The sequence below is a fragment of the Prunus dulcis genome, unplaced genomic scaffold (genome assembly GCF_902201215.1).
Source record: "Prunus dulcis unplaced genomic scaffold, ALMONDv2, whole genome shotgun sequence".
In the NCBI taxonomy this organism is placed as follows: Eukaryota; Viridiplantae; Streptophyta; class Magnoliopsida; order Rosales; family Rosaceae; genus Prunus; species Prunus dulcis.
In genome coordinates, this window is record NW_023010176.1 from 4,958 (window position 1) to 25,111 (window position 20,154).

Below are 20,154 nucleotides of genomic sequence, written 5' to 3' on the forward strand. Positions count from 1 at the left end.
TTGGCCCTTAGTTTTTAGAATTTTTCGGTGATTGGTATCGCTTTGGACACCCACGCGCTGCTGGCGCGTGTGGTGGCGCGTGGGTTACTATAGCAGTCATGCATTGGGTTCCAGTGCAATCCCCTAGTTGTCACGAGCGCGTAGGTGTTTTCGGATTGGAATTTGGTTACCGTTTGAGTCTCGAACGGATTTTGCCTATTGTGCGATTTTCGAGTTTGTTATGTTCGGGCCGTTGGATCGAACTCAAACTCACGTATGGTGTACCTTGTATTTCTTGGATAGTCTAGGATTCGACGAATCGTGGATCGGAGTCCCGGATGCTCCGAACTCGCAAACCCTAGGTCAAGAATCTTAATAAAATTGTATGTGCTTTCAAATATTCGTGTATTTTATTAATTTGTATGTGTATTAATGAAATTGTGCAGATGTCAGACCTTATTAGATGTCGTAGGGCGGTGAAGACTACGCAGAGTTCAGAGCCCCCGGCTCAGCCGACATCTGCTGCCATTGGGCTAGCATCTGCTGCCACTGCGCCAGCACTGATGGACCACTTGGCAGTTGGTCATGCGGGGTCCCAGGCGCTTACTTCATCAGCTTCATTAGTGGCGCAGCCTGTTAGCATCAGGCAGCGTCATCGGCCCGCCAGCACCACCGACACCACATCCACTGATGCGTTGGGGTCACAGCCAGGTGTAGATTTCCTTTTTCTCCAGTTATTTTTATTTTTATTTCTTGTTTTTTTTTTGTTTTTTTTTTTGTGTGTGTGTATTTTATAGTTAAATTTGTTATTTATTTAACATTCATTTCATCTTTCTTTGCAGCCAAGAAGAACACCCGAGGGCCGTGTCGGCAATTGAAGACTGCGAAGGTCACCCGGGTGACCAACAGTCGTATCAACATCAGATATGACGAGCGACATCGGGCTGCACCGACGGCGGAGTTGCATAGCTCCTTGGCCCACGACATTGGTCATGTCATTCGGAGCCATTGCCCGATGCAATGGAAGTCTTGGAAGGTGATGCCTGACGAGACCAAGACGGAGGTTCGCGGCCAGTTGTCGGTATGTAGGCCTTTTCATTCTTTTTCTTTCAAACGTTATATTTCTATTATTTAAATGTATGTAATTAATTTATTGCAGACGAACTACAACTTGGAGGACCTGGACGACGAGTCGTTGGCGTCGTCAACAGACTCTTCTCTGAGAGGTACAAACAGTGGAAGAGCGACTTGCACCACCATTTTGAGGCGTTTGATGATCCGCAAGTCGCTCTTCAAGAGGGTTGCCCGAAAGAGCTTGAGGGGCGGGAGGATAGTTGGGCGTGGCTCTGAGCTCATTTTCAGGCGCCCGCTTTTGTGGTAATTTTTTACATTTAATTTCAATTTCTTACTAATGTTTATTTTCTTACTAATGTTTTTTTAGTTTTTTTATATTTACTTTCAATTTCAACTAATACGTTTTATTTTTTGTATAATAGAATAAAGCCAAAGTCAATAAGGGCAATAGGAAGAAGAAGACTCTTCTCCATCATTCGGGTTCCAGGCCCTTCTCCTATAGGATGGATGCATGGCGGTAGGTAATAATAAAATAATTTTTATTTAATTTTTAATATTTCATTATTTTTAATTTATTTTTTAGTACTAATATTTTTCTTCTCTTGTTCAATTTAGAGGTCCAAATTCCCAGAGATCGACGTCTTTGGCGACGTTTATGTTTGACCTGGGAATGAGTTGGCCGAGTCCCTTCATGTAAGTATTATTTAATTTTAATTCTTATGTTACGCATTCAACTTTAAAGGTTATTATATGAATGTTTGAATTTATATTTTATGTTATGCTAAAGTGACGACGATGGTGTAGAGGAGCCAGTTGGTTCTTCAGGAGTCCGCCTCCCAACTTCTTCCCGATACTCCGATCGAGTCTGTGGATCCTCCACAGGATACTGGGTTTCAGATCTTGACGGAGACATTGGATCAGACTCTAGGGAGGAGACCGGGGACATATTGTCGAGAGATGGGGAATGCCAGGAGGAGGGAACCCAGACCCCGTTCATCAGCGCAGTCAAACAGTCAGGTCACTGCTTTGACAGCACAGGTGGCCACTCTTCAGAGGCAGATGTCGGTCATTCTGCAGTCCCTCGCACAGTCCGGCATTCCAGTCCCGCATTTTGATGCGCCGACCTCCGAGCACGTCCATCCCGAGCATCCCCACCAAACGACGGCCCCTATAGAGCCCCAGACCTCTGAACCGCATGTGCCAGACGACAATGTAGATTTGGAACATTATTCAGTTAGTTTTTTATTTTCGTAATTATTTTTAAATATTTCTCTTGCAGCATACATTTATTTTATATAATAGATTTGTTCTTTACAATTCAATTTTTTTTAATTGGAATTTCATTTTATTTCCTTTAAAAAAAAAACCAAATTTATTTTTTTATAAAATAAAACAAAAGTAATATTAAATTTATATAATAATTATATATATTAATTTTGCGCGATGAAATCTTTCTCGTCACGCAAATTTATATATTCCGAAAAAAATTATTCATTTTTTTTAAATACATATAATTATTCCTGCGCGACGAACATTTTCGTCGCTAAAATGGATTTGGGCGACAACATTGTTTCGTCGCGCAATACGTGTAGACACGAATTGCGCGACGAAGAACTCTTGGTGCCGCAAATGTCTACGAGACGAATTGCGCGACGAATATTATTCGCCGTGCATTGTTGTGGCGACGAACCTACTTTCTTCGTGCATAATTTTGTGCGACGAACTGTTTCATCGTCTCTAAACCTTTTGTGTAACAAAGGTTAACCGTCGCACAAAATTGCGCGACGAGTGATACAATCGGTCGCGCAAAGTCTTTCTTCACGATCTTTGCGTGACAAATTACGTGCGACGAATTTTCTGTCGCGCTTGAGTTCGTGCGACTATATGTTACTCTGTGTGATGAAATTGGATTCGTCGCACAAATCGTAAAATGTAGTAGTGCCTTGATATATTTCTAGATGTCACTCTTGGCTTGTGGAAGTCCTAGGATTGATTGTGATCGATCCAAATAAAGGAAGAATTAAAAAGGGATTTTAATTCCAGTTAGTTTAGAAAGAGTTCTAATATTTTCCCATTGGATCGCACACCTTAAATGGTTAACTTTGAGTAATACAAATGAGAATGAGGAAATCAATTTGATTGATTTGATTTGGATGATTTACTACGTGTAAAAATGTATTTGGGCCTAGATAATAGTTAACGGAAAGCCCCAATGGTTGGGTATCAAGCCCAAGGCCACAAGGCCCAATTTTGGAAGCCCAATGGGGTTTGGCCGAAAATGCTTAAGTAAATGTATATGGGAATTGTTTCCATAAGCTAATCAACCAAATAGGTTTGGGAGATCAAAGAGAGATCAAAAAGAGTTTTCAAGAATATTGAGAATCTTATACTAGCATCCTTGTATTATCAAGATACTTCCTCTCTCATCAAGGTTCCATTGGTGTGGAGACTTAGAGGCCATATACTTTTGTGGCTGACATGGAGGTGAAAGATCAAGGAGCAAAGAACAAAGATCAAAGAGGAGATCAACAAAGATGATAAAACATCAAGAGAAGACCAAACACAAATTGGTTCATATAATTGCTTCAAGGGTAATTAGATCTTATCCTTTCTCTTGAATTTTCCATTTATGAAAAACATATCAATGTTCATGGCTTAAGATACTTGGAAGAAGTTTTGTTTTTGAATTTAAACAACCACCTTAGAGTTCCACTGCGATTAATTCAATTAAATGCATGTTTAATATTCAAATAAACTTCAAAAAAATGTTTTGAAATTCCTAAAAACACAACTTCATGGCTCATACGCCATAGCTCTAGGTCTAGGGTTCCCACTATATGGACATGTTTCAAGTTAATTTATGGGCTGGTTGGAAGAGGAATTCTCCATAAACTTGGAATGGAGATGTTTGGTCCAACCTCGGACATGAAGATGCTGATGGAATTCGAACCAAAGAGCAGAGTTACTCTGTACTCACTACAGAAAAAAGGTTCATTATTGACCAACTTTTTCAGAGGGCTCCCAAATTCCCTAGGCAAAAGTGTTTTTTCCGACAATAAAATGTTGTTTGTTGAAAATATGTCACAGGGTTGGAATTTATTTTTGACAAAGGAACGACACTTGAAACAAGTCTCTATGGTAGTCAGAAATGTAATTTATTTGGAGGGAAAACTTGGCACCAACTTTATCAACGACAAAAAATTTGTTTATCAGAAATAAGATGATTATTTCTGAGGGGCTTCCAATACCCTCGGAATTGTTTGACTATTTCTGAGGAGAAATATGTCCACTCGGTAATGCCATTATATTTACGACCGAACTCATCCTTGTCAGTAACAGTTGTGCTTGTTTCAGAGGGCATATTCACAGTTGTCGGAAATCACAACCTAGTTCCGAGGGCAACATATGGTCGCCAGTATTAATTTTTCTATTTACAAGGGGAATTAGCAGTTGTCATAAATGACTGTTTTAAAAGTTTCATATCAAAATAAATTTAATAAAAATACACCGAAAAAAGCTACGCATTCCTTACAACAAATCCATCGATTTTTGAGGTTTAAAATCATGATTTCACATAATTGGGGGATCAAAGAAGCAAGAGTGTAATGTTATCAAACATTAATCAGTGCTTTGTTTGTTTACAAACTAATTTGAGTTTTTGTTGTCACTTTGAATTTTTATAAGTAAAAATAACATTTTTGAAGCTTTAGGACAAAGAGAATGTCACTAGGGTTTCGTAGGAATTTTTGGTGAATTTTCAAAAATTGTAATGTATTTATTTTGTTTTTTAGGAGTGAAATCATATAAAATCTATTTTAAACTTAATTGCTCGACAAGTGGCAGCTTCTCATAGGTGCTTTTTCTGTATTGGTGACCCGTGTCCTCATACCACAACATCACCCTTTTTAAAAATAAAAAAAAATTTATCTTAATAAATCCATAACAAATTAAATACAAATAGAAAAGTGCATCCAAAAAAGCTACATATATCTTACGACAAATTCCTTGATTCTACTACTAGAATATCATTCACTACACACTGATAGATAGATACAAATGCATAAAAGTGGCTTTTGGAAGTTTTAAGCAAACTGATAACTCAACAGTCCTTGTTAAAAATAAGTGTGATAGACATCAGTATCCAATACAATTAAAATGAATTCACACTTTAGCTTAATATGGTTTTGCTTCAATTAAGTCTCTTAGGCCATCTCCAATCCAAGAGGCTAAACTTAAAATATCCCAAATTATTTCCCAAAACCTCTCCCAACCCAAGAAAGTGAAGAGGCTAAAATTTGGGAGAATTCAAATTTGGACCCAAATACCAGACTAAGTATTGCTTGGACCCAAAACTATTCAGTGGAGCAAACCAACAGATGGCATAGCCCATGTGCATCATAAAAAACAGTGGGGCCTGTGCTGGGGCTAGCGCTGGTGGCTTTGTCTACTGGCCCATCCCACGTGTCTACTCCTGGTTAAGTGGCCGTTGCAAATTCAAATGTCTTTTTAAAAATAAAAATAAAAATAATAATCTAATAGTAACTTTAAAAAGAGACTGGCCCATGCTACTGGCTTTATTCCACTTAAAGTGATCGTGAAAATTCAAATTTTGTTTTTTTATAAATAAAAAAAATTCTAATAGTAACTTGAAATCAACAATCTAGATTAAATCTAAGCTATTTTAACGGTAAAAAAAGAAGATCCAACAGCTGAAATTTAAATCCAACCATCAAAATAATATTTTAAATAAATCCAAATCAGATTTAACCCCTAAACTCACTCCAAACTCTATAAATACTCACCCATTTCTCAATTAATATACCAAAAATATTTTTTCTATTTCTCAATTTATTTTTCCTTTGTCAATTTCATCAATCTCCTTTCATTCTCATACTTTTGATATCATTTCAAGCACATCATCTTCTTCATTCTCATACTTTTCATATCATTTGAAGCTTTCAATGGATAAACGTGGCAAGGCCATTTTTCCTTTCCGTTTGATGATGATTCAGATGTTGAAGAACATCATCAGACCATACAAGCCCTTGTCCACCATACTTCACTAGGGAATAGGGCCACCAAACATGGTGGGTTGGTAGTTAGTCGTGCGTATAAGAACTGTGAGAGGGAAGATCCCAGTCGCAATCTTATGTCTGACTACTTCGTTGAAAGGCCACATTTTAATACTGCGGACTTTCGTAAGTGGTTCCGAATGCAGAAAGAGTTGTTTTACCGCATCTTGAATGATGTTGTCAACCATAAGCCATACTTTAGCCACACAAAAAAAAAAAAAAAAAAAAAAGACAGGCTCGGCCGACAAGGGCTATCCTTGAGCATAAGTTAATCGTTGTCTTTCATATGCTCGCATGGGGATGCTCAGCTAATGCAATCGACGAGTACTGTAGATTGCGTGAAAGCACAGCTCTTGAGTCACTCTATAAGTTTTGTTGCACTGTTGAAGCCCTGTATGGCCAATGGTACCTCAGGTCTTCAAATCCAGCTGACCTTTACAAGCTATTGCACAAGGCAAGTAGTTGAGGCTTCCCAAGCATGTTAGGAAGTCTTGACTGCATGCACTGGGAATGGAAGAATAGCCCATCTTCTTGGGCAGGCCAGTTTACAGGTCACAAAAAAAAAACCCACTGGTGTGCTAGAGGTGGTGGCCTCGTACGACACATGGATATGGCGTGCCTTTTTTGGAGTTGCTGGATCCAACAATGATATCAACATTTTAGCTCGTTGTTCAATGATGAGGTATATGGAGTGGCTCCTTATATTGAATATATTGACAATGGAAATCAAAACCATTTGGGCTACTATTTGGCATATGGAATTTACCCCCGTTGGTACTTTGGTGAAGACCATCTCTGTAATACCCCGACCCCAAATTTCCCTAAATTTAACCATTATTTAATTATTTAATTATTTAAGGGTGTTTTAGTCATATTTTTAACCGGAGAGAGTTTGGGACCGCGACTTGTATTTTTGGATAGGTCGCACTGAGACGAGTTCATAGACACGTAGTGGGCTCGAATCGGAGTTGTAACGAGAGAGATATGGTCAAAAAAAACCCAGTGGCACAATCGTAATTATTTCAAAATAGGATTTTTACAAAAAAAATCTGGTTTTTTTTTCTCTCTCTCTCTCTCTCTCTCTCTCTCTCTCTCTCTCTCTCTCTCTCTCTCTCTCTCTCCCTCTCCCGTCGGCTCTCTTTCTCTCTCTCCTCGTATCTCCGGCCACCGGCTGCGGCTGCGGTCGGGACCAGTGCCAAAAGGACCGGCTCGGCCTCGGCGTCACAACCCAGCCCTCCCCCGACATCAGCCGCCGCTCCAGCCGCCGAAAAATGGCGATTTTCGCCCGGATGTCGCCCGATCTTCACGGCCGCCGATTTCCCTCATCCGGCCGCCATTTCTGGCGATCAAGGTATGGAAATTCATCCTTTCTGCATGCTCTAGCTGATGGTTGGGTAGGATTAGATCGATTCTTAGCATAACCAATTCGATTTTCGAATTGAAAATCGGCCGAACTTCGGCCGCCGCGAACGGCCATTTTCGGCCACTTTTTGCGGTAGGTCCAAGAACAAAAGTGGCTCCAAATGGGGTGTTTTACCTAAGGTAGGAGTTTGGAGCCGTGGTTTTGAGGTTTTCCGGCGAAGAGTTATCGCTTTGGGCACCCACGGGCTGCCGGCGCGTGCGGCAGCATGTGGGCACTGTAGAAAAGTAGCACTGTGTTCCGATGAGATCCTTGGGTTGTCACGAATGCGTAGGATTTCGCGGATCTCAATTCGGATGTCGTTTGATTATCGAACAGATATCACCTATTGTGCGTTATCCAGGTTCGATAGGTTGGGACCGTCGGATGGTCCCAAATTTAATATATGTTAATCTAGGTAATTCTAGGATCGTGTAGGAATCTACGGATTGTGAATCGGAGCCCCGGATGTTCCGAATAATAATTTTAAAGTTTATACTTTATATTAACCGTTAGATCGTGCGATAGTGAGCGATCCGACCGTCCGATCTGAACCAAACTTATGGGACGAGTGTCCTATACGTTATAGAACCCATAGGAACTTTCGAATCGGAATTTGGAGGTCGTAGGTCCCGTGGGCCCGTTTGACCAGGGTTAGGGTAGTTGACCCTTGGTTGACCGTGAGTCTCCCGGAGTAATCTCACCTCCCCATGGGGATTATCAGGTACTCGACTGTTGGGGTTTATGCAATATTAGTATATATATATATATAATTAAAATTATTTGTGGTTGTACAAGGGTACAACAGAGTCTAGAATGTCAGTTGGAGTGCTATATGCACTACCTTAGGTACCTCCCCGGATCTTGGATTCACTACAAGTACCACCAAGTGAAAATTAGGTCCCACGTGGCGTAGGTTATCCAGCGTGCGGACAGACCCCATACGTGGCGTTGGTTGTACCGGCGTATGAGGAGATTTGTGATATTATGTTCAGGTCTCACATGGCGTAGGTTATCCGGCGTTGAGACAGGCCCCATACGTGGCGTTGGTGGTACCGGCGTATGGGGAGATTTGTGATACGATGTTGAGGTCCCACGTGGCGTAGGTTATCCGGCGTTGGGACAAGCCCCATACGTGGCTTTGGTTGTACCGGCGTATGGGGAGTTATGTGATATGATGTGCAGGTCTCACGTGGCGTAGGTTATCCGGCGTTGAGACAGACCCCATACATGGTGTTGGTTGTACCGGCGTATGGGGAGATATATGATAGTATGGTATGGTCGCACGTGGCGTAGGTTATCCGGCATGTTGACAGGCCCCATACGTGGCGTTGGTTGTACCGGCGTATGGGGAGATTATGTGAAATACTGAGAAATGATATAAGGTATCGCCTAAATGTGGAATTGGGTTTTATGGAAGAACTACGTGTGGCTTGATCCCTCAAGGAGGGTACGTAGGCAGCCTAAGGTTATTAGGTGCAGCCGCAGACTAATGTTAGTCATAGTTTTTATTTGAATTTATTGTTTGCTTCGTTCAAGGCATGAATTGTTTTGGTAGCTTGTTTGGTAGTTCGTTGAGAATATTTGGAAGGCCGAAGGCCATTTATGTAAATTGCATGAAATTATATTGTGCATGCTGCCAGTTGTGGATATTAAATGTGTTTTCTTGCAGGTTGAAATTTTGGGAAATGTCCAATTTATAGGGGAGACTGCCGAAATTTCGGCAGAAAGTCTCGATCTTTAGTAAATGGGCACGGCATCGGGGTGATGTCAGGAACTCCAAAGGGTTCGTCTCGAATTTTGGGAAAATTCAGGGCGGGTCCTTTCAATCTCTTCTCCTAATAACCCGAAGAAGAGGTTTTTTGCACAAATGCAAGAAGCGTACAGGAAGGATGTTGAAAGAGCATTTGGAATACTATGGGCTCGATGGGCTACTGTTCGGGGCCCTGCACGTATGTGGTGCAAGGATAACCTCCACTCAATCATGATGACGTGTATAATTTTGCACAACATGATTGTGGAGGATGAGTACGAATATGTTGAAGAGGAATCTGATGATAAGGATATGTGCCCACAACGATCCAGGAGGGCCAGAGCAAGACAATATGAGTTGGAGCCAAGCATTACATACGAGTACCACCAAGATAGGCAGACTCTCTCTAATTACAAGATTCGACAGAATAGACTTCGATCTCCACATACGCATCAGAGTCTCCGACATGATTTGATAAATCACCTTTGGAGGAGCTTTGGAGATGGTGACTGAGGTCGACAATTGTTTCAATCCTCCTTCTGTGTTTCAATAATCTTGTGTGTGCGTGTGTTTTTATTTTTATTTTTTATGTTGTGTGTTTTTTTATGTTGTATATTTACTTTTGGAAAAAAAAAATTTAATTTATGGAATTTCAATTTTCTTTTTTAGGTCAAATTGTTCAAAAAATTAAATCATGACATTATTTTAAAAGATTAAATGAAGAAAAGTTCTCCATTAAAAAAAAAAATAGACTTAAACCATTCTTAAACAATTTAATAAAGTTGCGGACTTAAAATTTGAGTCCGGAGAGTTGGGAGAAAAAAACGATTTGAGTCCAGCCAAAACCCAAATAGTTACTTTTTAGAGGGGGAAAATTTGGTTTGGAATGGAATGAGGGGCTAAACCCAAATTTTCCCCCTCCAAAAAGTAACTATTGGGGTTTTGCCTGGACTCAAATAATTTTTTCTCCCAACTCTCCGGACTCAAATTTTAAGTCCGCAACTTTATTAAATTGTTTAAGAATGGTTTAAGTCTAATTTTATTTTTTTTTATGGAGAACTTTTCTTCATTTAATCTTTTTAAATAACGTCTTCTTTTTTTTTTTTTTTTGAACAATTTGACCTAAAAAAATTGAAATTCCATAAATATAATTTTATTCCAAAAGAAAAAACACAACATAAAAAAAAAATGAAGAAGATGATGTGCTTGAAATGATATCAAAAGTACGAGAATGAAAGGAGATTGATGAAATTTACAAAATAAAATTGAGAAATAAAAAAAATTATTTTTGATAGATTAATTGAGAAATAGGTGAGTATTTATAAAGTTTGGAATGAGTTTTGGGGTTGGATCTAATTTGGATTAATTTAAAGGCTTAATATCACAAAAGGTCCCTATGGTTTACAAAACTATCAGATTGCATCCTTAATGCTTTTTTATCACTCGTTGTCATCAAAGTTAGTATGTGCGATCACAAATGGTCCCTGTGTTAGGTTCCGTAAAAAACTACGTTAGTTTGCTGACGTGACATATATATATATATATATATATATATATATATCACGAAACCATGACAAGGGCCTGTCGTGGTGGTGTCACTCTTCGTACATCTTGTATAAACCATGGTTGGAAAATAGATTTGGAGCACGCTTTGAGTATTATTTCGCGCTCTCAATGAAAGCACCAATTTGTGGGAATGATCTTTGTCCCTAGAATATTCGGTCAATAGACTCCCCTTTCTCCTTCCTTGAACTCTTTCTCCTTGCAAAACCAATCGGTGTAAAAGGAACACACCCAGGGGGTGTTGGCCAAAGGCCCTCCGATGCCTAAGTCAGTTCAATTGATTCGTAGAGAAACAATAGTTAAACAGGGTACGTAGCTCTCACAAGGAGAGAACTGGGTGGCCGGAGCCTTGTGTAAGAGAGAGAGGGAGGTGGCGACAAGGAGCAGAATTTCTGCCGTAATTTGAGAATTTAGAATGGCTTACCTCATGCCTTGCATAGGCTCGTATTTAAAGAGCCTCGGAGGGCTAGGGTTTCGAGAAAAATAATTCTTGTTTGGAAAGGAATTATTTTTTCTGATTTTAGGAGATTTAAATCAATTAGGGATTTGATCCTCAAGGTAAGAATCCCCAAATCAAATAATCACCAAATGGAAGGAAATATTTGACCCAGGGTTTTGTTAAAATTTTGCCGCAAAGGATATATAAAACAAATTACATCCAGCTGGAAAAATTAGCCAAGATTTAGAGAGACGGGCCAACAATATTTTATTTTATTTTATTTTGTCAAGTTTCCGATGTGAGACTTATATTCTTCAACACAAACTAATCTATATCATGTTGAATTAAAGTAAGAAGGAGTTTTCAATTGAATAGAAAACAACTAACATCTATCCCTAACACCACATGAGAGCATTCCCGAATGCTATGGCAATAGGGCACTTACTTCCATTATAGTTTGAAATTATAATCAACTTCCCTGCAACTTTTTTTCCCTAAAACGAAACAAATCCGTATTTAAAAAATCAGAAACTAACCCAATAAAAAGATACCAAATCATAGTAAAATGAATATAAGAAAAATATTGGAAAATACCAAGAGATATGAAATTGTACTTTTGGAGCTACCCCAGAGAGTACTCGCTGCTCTTTGAGAACAAAGGAAGAGTACGTAAACTAATCAATTACGAGCCTCAAAGTCAAACATTCACCTGCATATCTTCTTTACAAGTGGGAGCTATGTACTAAATGAGCCTGTGTTCCTCATCACAATCGAGCCACCAATTTAGCCCTTAGAGATTGTTGGCTGGTGCAAACATCTTCGATCTGAATAATAATTTGGACCAGACCTTCATATAGGTGAGAGGGAGCCAGGCCTGAAGCGACGATGGCAGCGAAGGGCCTGAAGTGGCTTGAGAGACCGATTTTGACAAGTCTTTCTGGATCGTGAGCACGAAATTAGAAAGCTAATCGGACCAAGTCGCTGAGGTTGATGAGCGAGTTGAGCGCCAATACAAAGATCTTCATTGAAGAGCATGGGGATCGAGATCTTGGCCGCATCCAACCAACTTTGATTCACATATCCAGAACCTCCCGCTCCATCTTGTGGATCTATGACAACCTCAATCTCTCAATTTGATATCGATTTTCTGATGATTTTGTAGGGTGAGAAGTGCTAAAGATAGGTGAGAGGGAGTGTTTCAGAGAGCCGAGGAGGGTTTCAAGGAGGGAGAGATAAGGTTTTTAGAGACATGGGGAAAATCTGAAAATTTTAAGTTGAGGGCGAATCCGCTTAAGCGGCTTTTTTATTTATTAGTATTTTTAAAAGAGGACGCTTGTTAGTGACAAGTGTCATTCTTAAAAATCAAGCGGCCTTTTTTTTTGTTTAGCGTGTTTTTTGTTTAGCGTGTTTAGCGTCATCATTTAAAAATCAACCCAACCCTAGTAGTGTATAAGATGATATATCACGACGGTTTTGAAAAAACCGTCGTCTTTTAAAACACAACGTCGATTTTAAGATGCACCATCGTTTATTTTGTGTCATGTTGTAACTATTTTGTAGTAGTGTGACATGAGGAGATAGATAGGAAGAAGAAAATAAAATGGGCTCATGAAAGTTTTTCTTGTGAATAACTTATTCAAATATAGTTAATTAATTTTCATATATAGCACATGTTGCTAGGATTACCACCATAAGGACTTTGATAGCTTTAGCATCTGTGCATAATTTAGTGATTCATCAAATGGATGTGAAGACGGCATTTCTAAATGGAGACTTAGATGAAGAGATCTATATGGGAACAACCAGAAGGATTCATAGTTAAGGGCCAAGGACACAAGGTGTGCACAGATTATGATTTTAAGTTTAATGGTCATGATAAATGGATTTATTATAAAGAGAATAATGGAGAATGTAATCTTGTGCCTATATGTTGATGACATTTTGATCCTTGAGACGAATTTAGAGATTGTGAATGATGTGAAGTCATATTTATCTAGGAATTTTGACATGAAAGATATGGGAGAAGCACATATAATCTTAGGAATGAAAATTGAGAAGACAACACAAGGAATTTCTCTAAGTCAATCTAGTACTATTGAGAAGATGTTGAAGAAGTTCAATTACCTTGAGTGTAAACCCACACCAACACCTTATAATCCCAATGTTCATTTAAAGAAAAATCAAGGTGAACCATTTTCTCAGCTGAAGTACTCCCAGATGATAGGTTCTTTGTTGTACATTGCAAACAAGACTAGGCCAGACATTGCTTATGCTGTTGGAAGATTAAGTAGGTATACACATAACCCAAGCAAGGAACATTGGAATGCTTTGGAAAGAGTTTTCAAGTACCTAAGAGGAACAATGGATTATTCACTGTGCTATAAAGGATTTCCAAATGTAGTAGAGGGATATAGTAATGCAAATTGGATAACTGACAATGAAGAAGTGAAGTCTACTAGTGGTTACATTTTCTTATTAGGTGGAGCTACAATTTCATGGGCTTCGAAGAAGCAAACAATTATTTCTAGATGTACTATGGAGTTTGAACTCATAGCTTTGGATATTACTTTCATTGAGGCTGAATGGATTAAGATTTTATTGATGAATATGCCTCTAGTGGAGAAACCATTGCCTGCTTTATCTATTCATTGTGACTGCAAGGCTACAATAGACTTGGTGAAACAATCGCATACAAGTAGGAAAATGAACATGCATATACATGTGAGACATAAATCTGTGAAGAGCCTATTAAGTAACAACATTGTGTCTTTGGAGTATGTGAAGTCGGAGAATAACATTGCTGACCAATTGACTAAAGGTCTTTCTAGGAACAGAGTCCTAGAAATGTTGAGAGGGATGGGCTTAAGCCTATAAGGGAGTCACCTAGGGAGGTAACCCAATTTCTGTGATTGGCAATCACATGAAGGAAGTTCAATGGGTAGAAACAATCCATACTGTGTGACTCATTGAGCACTATTTATATCATGTGAAGGCATCCTAGAGATGCCCTCATTCTCATCCCTATGATATCAGTGCTATATAATGTGACGTAAGGAAGAGAGTTGTGCCTCAATGAGTTTTGAGGCAGGCAATCTCCAACAGGGTGCAGGTTACATGTACTCTTGGAGAACTCATTTAAGTGAGAGACATTGTGAGGCTGCGACTGTGAGAATTGGGCTATTCTCTAGCAACTCTCATGAGAATCAAGATTAGCGCATGACCATAAATAGCGCTACCCCGCTTCCAAGTCTCAACCAATACCATCTGTGGGATATGTTGAAGTTTGGTCAAAGGTGCCGAGTTCAATACTGTGTACACTCAGGTTTTTCAAATGGAAACTATCATCAATGAGTGAAGGTTCAAGCCCGGAAGGAACCTACACCTATTGCATAGTATTATGTTGCCCATATGTATATTTTCTTTATCTTTTGCTATTTTAAAATTTTAAAACCCTTTGTGGGGGATTGTTATTATTTTGAAAGGTTTTTAAAATTTTAAGGTTTTGATTTTGTTTTAATATTTTGGCTGTTTTCTTTTATTTATTATGAGAGTTACAATTGTTTAAATTTTCAGTTTTTATTTTCTATTCATTGCCTTAAATTTTCTGGTTAAATATGTTTGGAGGTTAAGAGTATTGGATGCCTATAAAAGGCCACTCCTCCTTAACATTTGAACACACTACAATCAGATTTTTCTATTCTCATATTTTCATATATTCTCTACTTTCCATATTATTATTTTGGGCAACGGTTCTGTGGCTTGGAGATTTCTATCCAGTTGTGAACGTGCTCATAGCGGCCCTTAAGCCTACGTATTGGGGTCGTATTTTGAAGTCTTATAGACCGTCATTACCTACATGTAGGGAGGATACAAAGGCTTTAGACAGTGTCTTTGACGTGCTTTCACTATATCCGACTTCCTTTCTTGATCTTAACTTTTATTTATTTATTTATCTCTTTATTTTAATTTACTGTTTAAGCTTTATTTTATATATTTTTTACATATAAAGGTTTAAATAAGAATTTTATAAAAAAAGGAAAAATCGCAATTTTCAATAACAAGTCCACCTTCCGTGAACATGTCATGCACTCCTCAACCCGTCCTTGGGTTTGTGTCTATCGGGTCTTGCTTTATGTCTTCTGAGCACAATGTGTTCGACAAAATATCTTTGTGTGTTTCAAATTACTATAATCAGGACTTGATACGGTATGCATGATTTGCCTCAGTTTGTTTCGAATTACAAATTAAAAACTGTACGCAACACCCCCTGGCAAAAATCATATTTAAAACTTAAATGTTAAAATAATTCCTATATTTTTACCTGTACCAGTCAATTTAGTCACGTTCAAATTCCATTTAAATTAATTTCAATAAATTGTAATTGATTATAAATATGCTAATTCAATCTTAAAATAAAATAACTTAAATATGGTAGAATTGAAAAAATTGTGGGCTTGACAATTACACCTATTGATTTCCATGATCTTGGATTGGATATGTTTGGTCCCACCTCGGACATGAAGTTGCTGAGGAAATTTCGAGCCAAAAGTAGAGTTGCTTTGTTCTAGGATTTAATGTGTTCTAATAACCTTGAAACTCCAAGTATCATACAATCATAATTTTTTGGGATATTTGCTACATTCCACAAATATAAAATAAAATATAAAAGATACACACCAGAAAGGCAGGCACAATTCTTATTTCTTGGATCTTAAAATACCCTAGGCATAATTAACAAGGAGTCGAAACTTACATTGTTCCTTCTAATCAATTCAACGTCTCCACCACCTTTGATTTATGTGAACATGTCTTCGATGAATACCAATTCTTTCTTCCAGCTGAGGGAATATCTTGAGAAGGATGTTGTACATGGCATTGTAATACCACTTACTCCATCTCTTGCACAACACAAGTGACCCAACGGCAACTCCAAAGCCAAATATAAATCCAATTTCGACAATTATAAGATCACAATTAACCTCATGATGATGTCCAGATTTTGGAGGACTTCCATTCACTGTTGGTGGTGGTGGAAATCCTGCTTTGTTATGCACCGTCGAAGGAAACCCCCATAGTCCTTTGTTACCTATAAAGGAGGATGGTGAAAATGTTGAAAACTGATTACTGGTTGGGATCCTGCCAACCAATTGATTATATGAGAGATCCAAGAACGAAAGAAAAGTAAGCTCTGCCAACTGTGATGGAATGTGCCCGCTCAGCTTGTTCTGTGACAAGTCCAAGGACTCGAGTGCCTGCATGTTACCAAATGAGGATGGGATTTTGCCCGTGAATGCATTTCGGGACAAGTTAAGGGCATGTAGTGATTTGAATTCTCCCATTTCCTTTGGGATTGGTCCACTGAAGTTGTTGCTTGAGAAGTCAATCAAGGTATAGGTATATATAATATTTACCAGAACCATGTCTAACCCTTTGTTGGTAATTGTTGCACTTATACCATGCTCAAAAGAACGACTAGGCGGAATGCAGGTAGGAAGTAAAACGCATCTGCTTATCTGTGATCCAACGTGGATTCTCTGTGATCCAACATGGATTCTCGACTGGGAACCATCTTTGGTAGCCATCATTTCTTGCCATGCTCTCCAAACTATTCCCTGTATTTCACCACTAAAACTATTGTGAGCTAGGTCTATGATTTGAAGCCCTGACCAGGTATCATTGGTGTTGATACATTCAATGCCTCCATAAAAGTTGTTGGACCGCAAAACAAGGACACGCAAGGTGGAAATGTTCTTCAACAAGCATGGAAAGCTATCTGTTATATTATTGTTTCCAAGGTTTAAAAACTCCAACATAGTGCATTTAGCTAGAGATTTTGGAACCTGGCCACCTAATTGATTTCCACCGATTTCTAAAATTTGCAATGAACTGTTTTCAGTAACTTCAAGATTAGAAATAGATCCAGCGAGGTTGTTTCTCGCTAAGTTAAGTAAACTGAGATGACGCATTGCAGTCAAGCATTGGGGAATCATGCCACTCAGAGAATTATTGGATAGATCAAGAACCTGAAGATTTGAGGCACTGCATATTGATGCTGGAATGAGCCCATGCAAGTTATTGCTTGAAAGAGAGAAGAACACTGTCTCTATGAGGAAATCACCAATGTTTAATGGTATAGAGTTGAAATTATTTCTCGAGTAATCCAAAAAGTTGGCAAATGGTGGGGAAGTTGGGATTTGCCCCTGGAGTTGGTTTGAACTCAAGTTCAACTCCTCCAATTTTGAATAATAGATGGAAAAGGATAGTTCAATTGGACCGGAGATGCTATTGCAACTCAAGTCCAACACCGTCAAGCTTGAACAGTTGGCAATCGATCCTGGAATTGGACCGGAGATGATGTTCGAACTCAAGTCCAACTCCCTCAGGTTTGAAAAGTTGGCAAAGAATCCTGGAATTGGACCGGAGATGCTGTTCCCTGTCAAGTACAACACCCCCAAGTTTGAAAAGTTGGCAAAGGATCCTGGAATTGGGCCAGAGATATTGCTCCATCGCAAGTCCAACTCCCTCAAGTTTGAAAAGTTGGCAAACGATCCTGGAATTGGACCGGAGATGATGTTCAAACTCAAGTCCAACTCCCTCAGGTTTGGAAAGTTGGCAAACGATCCTGGAATTGGACCGGAGATGATGTTCGAACTCAAGTCCAACTCCCTCAGGTTTGAAAAGTTGGCAAAGAATCCTGGAATTGGACCGGAGATGCTGTTCCCTGTCAAGTACAACACCCCCAAGTTTGAAAAGTTGGCAAAGGATCCTGGAATTGGGCCAGAGATATTGCTCCATCGCAAGTCCAACTCCCTCAAGTTTGAAAAGTTGGCAAACGATCCTGGAATTGGACCGGAGATGATGTTCAAACTCAAGTCCAACTCCCTCAGGTTTGGAAAGTTGGCAAACGATCCTGGAATTGGACCGGAGATGATGTTCGAACTCAAGTCCAACTCCCTCAGGTTTGGAAAGTTGGCAAACGATCCTGGAATTGGACCGGAGATGATGTTCGAACTCAAGTCCAACTCCCTCAGGTTTGAAAAGTTGGCAAAGAATCCTGGAATTGGACCGGAGATATTGTTTTGACCCAATCGAATCACGGAGAGAGACTGAAGCTTACCAAGAGACTGATCAATAGGACTGGAAAGACGAGTAAGAATCAAGCTCAACACCCTCAGCTTTGGCAGTGAAGATGATATCACTTGGGACCAGTTAGCTTTCTGTGCTGACAAATGTACATGGTCAAAATACAGCTCTGCAAGCTCTGTGAGGTTCTGAAACAGGATGCTTATATTCGGGGCCTCAAGGGAGTCGCACTGGGAAATATCAAGGACAACCAACCTTGTCAAGCGTGAAATCTCAATAGGAATTTTCCCCGAGTAACCATAATTGTATGATAAATTTAGATACCTCAAGTTCACAAGCTTTCCGATTGCTGATGGAATGAGAGTGCCATAGTTAAAATTGTTATCAGCCAGATTGAGGCTTCGAAGATGTTGAAGATGGAAGAGACTGCTCGCATTGTTGATGCCACCAGAGATAGTTTCGCTGCTAAGGTCAAGACCAACAACATGCCCATTACTAGTGCAAGTTACACCAACCCAAGAACAACAGTCGGTGCTTGAATTCCAAGATACAACCTTGGTTGAGTATGAATCAACAGAATCACGGCTAGGAAATTGAAGGCTATTCTTGAAATGGAGCAATGATTGTTGCTGGTCTTTAATACACTGGCTGTGAACTGCAGGGAGGAGGATATTGAAGCAGAGGAGGAACAAGTAATGCATCAAAGTTTTCATTGTGGAAATACATTTTAGCTTATGAGGAAAAGTGACGAACAAACAACTGATGAGAAAGAAAGGTTGTGGTGGCTTTAATATATATTGATGCATGGTAGAATAAGAATATACAAGTGAAAAAGGAACACCTCCTAGCTTTGATGAGATTACGTCATTGTTGTCGCTGCTGGCTTGACTTTGAAAGTCTTCTACCAATATCTAATCTTTTAGCAGTAACAGGGAAAATAGGACAAAAGAAAAATAATAATGATGTAGCTTTAATAATGATCAGGGAAAGTGATGAACAACTGACGAGAAATATTTTGGATGCTAAAATACCCTTCAAAAGGATCACATGCAAATCACGCACAAAGTTTTGGACAAAAAAGAAGAAAAGAAAAATTTAGACTATGCCACACATTGCAACAAAAAATTTCATGAAGGTGGCAAATTGATACAATTCATTTTGCAAGCATTAAATTGCAACAAAGCCATAATTCTGGTGGCATTGGTCTAAAATTCTGGTGGTACTTTGATGACTTATCGTCAATCTTCCATATTGACTCGTGATATACGGTTCTGTTTTTCTATTTCTTTTCTTTCTTTCTAATCACATTCGGAATCAAATGACGAATTCCTCCGCTTTAATGGTTTTTTTTATTTTTTCCAATGTTAGAAATAGTCCTAAGTTTGACCCCACCCCAAACGCTCAGAAAATAACTCACATTTTGCCATCAATCTTAGCTCATGCGGTAGTCACGGTGGATGGATGAAAGTGATTTGCATGTGATCCTTTAATAATGATGTAGCTTTAATAATATCTAATCTTTTGTGGTGGATATATATGTCAATATATGGCTTGACTTTGAAGTCTTCTTCCGTCTGTAACCAGGAAAAAGTAAGCATGGAAATTCGATGCATGATGAGTCATGTTCGTATTTTTCTTCAAGTGTCCCATCCCACTTACGTGCTCTGGGGTATCCATAAATGCATGTTCTTATTTTTCTTTGTTAATTGTCGTGTTTGCAAAGGTCATTAGACCAATTCGTCATGGTAAGTTTAAATATTTCTTTTCAGAAATTAGATTATTTTATAGGATC

The 20,154-nt window shown here is 39.0% G+C and overlaps 2 protein-coding genes across 2 annotated transcripts; one reads left to right on the plus strand and one right to left on the minus strand.

Annotated features, from left to right (window-relative positions):
* Positions 1–425: 425 nt before the first annotated feature.
* LOC117613121 lies at positions 426–9,790 on the plus strand (the record flags this gene model as incomplete). Its single annotated transcript, XM_034341767.1, has 3 exons — positions 426–690; positions 6,434–6,579; positions 9,299–9,790. Coding segments are annotated over 3 exons (903 nt in total), but the record flags the coding sequence as incomplete, so codon positions are not given.
* A 6,261-nt stretch (positions 9,791–16,051) lies between these two features.
* Positions 16,052–19,075, minus strand: LOC117613123 (receptor like protein 22-like). The gene has a single exon (XM_034341768.1). The coding sequence runs from the start codon at positions 19,073–19,075 to the stop codon at positions 16,052–16,054; it is 3,024 nt and encodes a 1,007-aa protein (XP_034197659.1).
* Between the last annotated feature and the right edge of the window lie 1,079 nt (positions 19,076–20,154).

Coding starts and splice junctions, on each gene's coding strand:
- LOC117613123 (XM_034341768.1), bottom strand. CDS start 19,075: ATGAAAACTTTGATGCATTACTTGTTCCTCCTCTGCTTCAATATCCTC.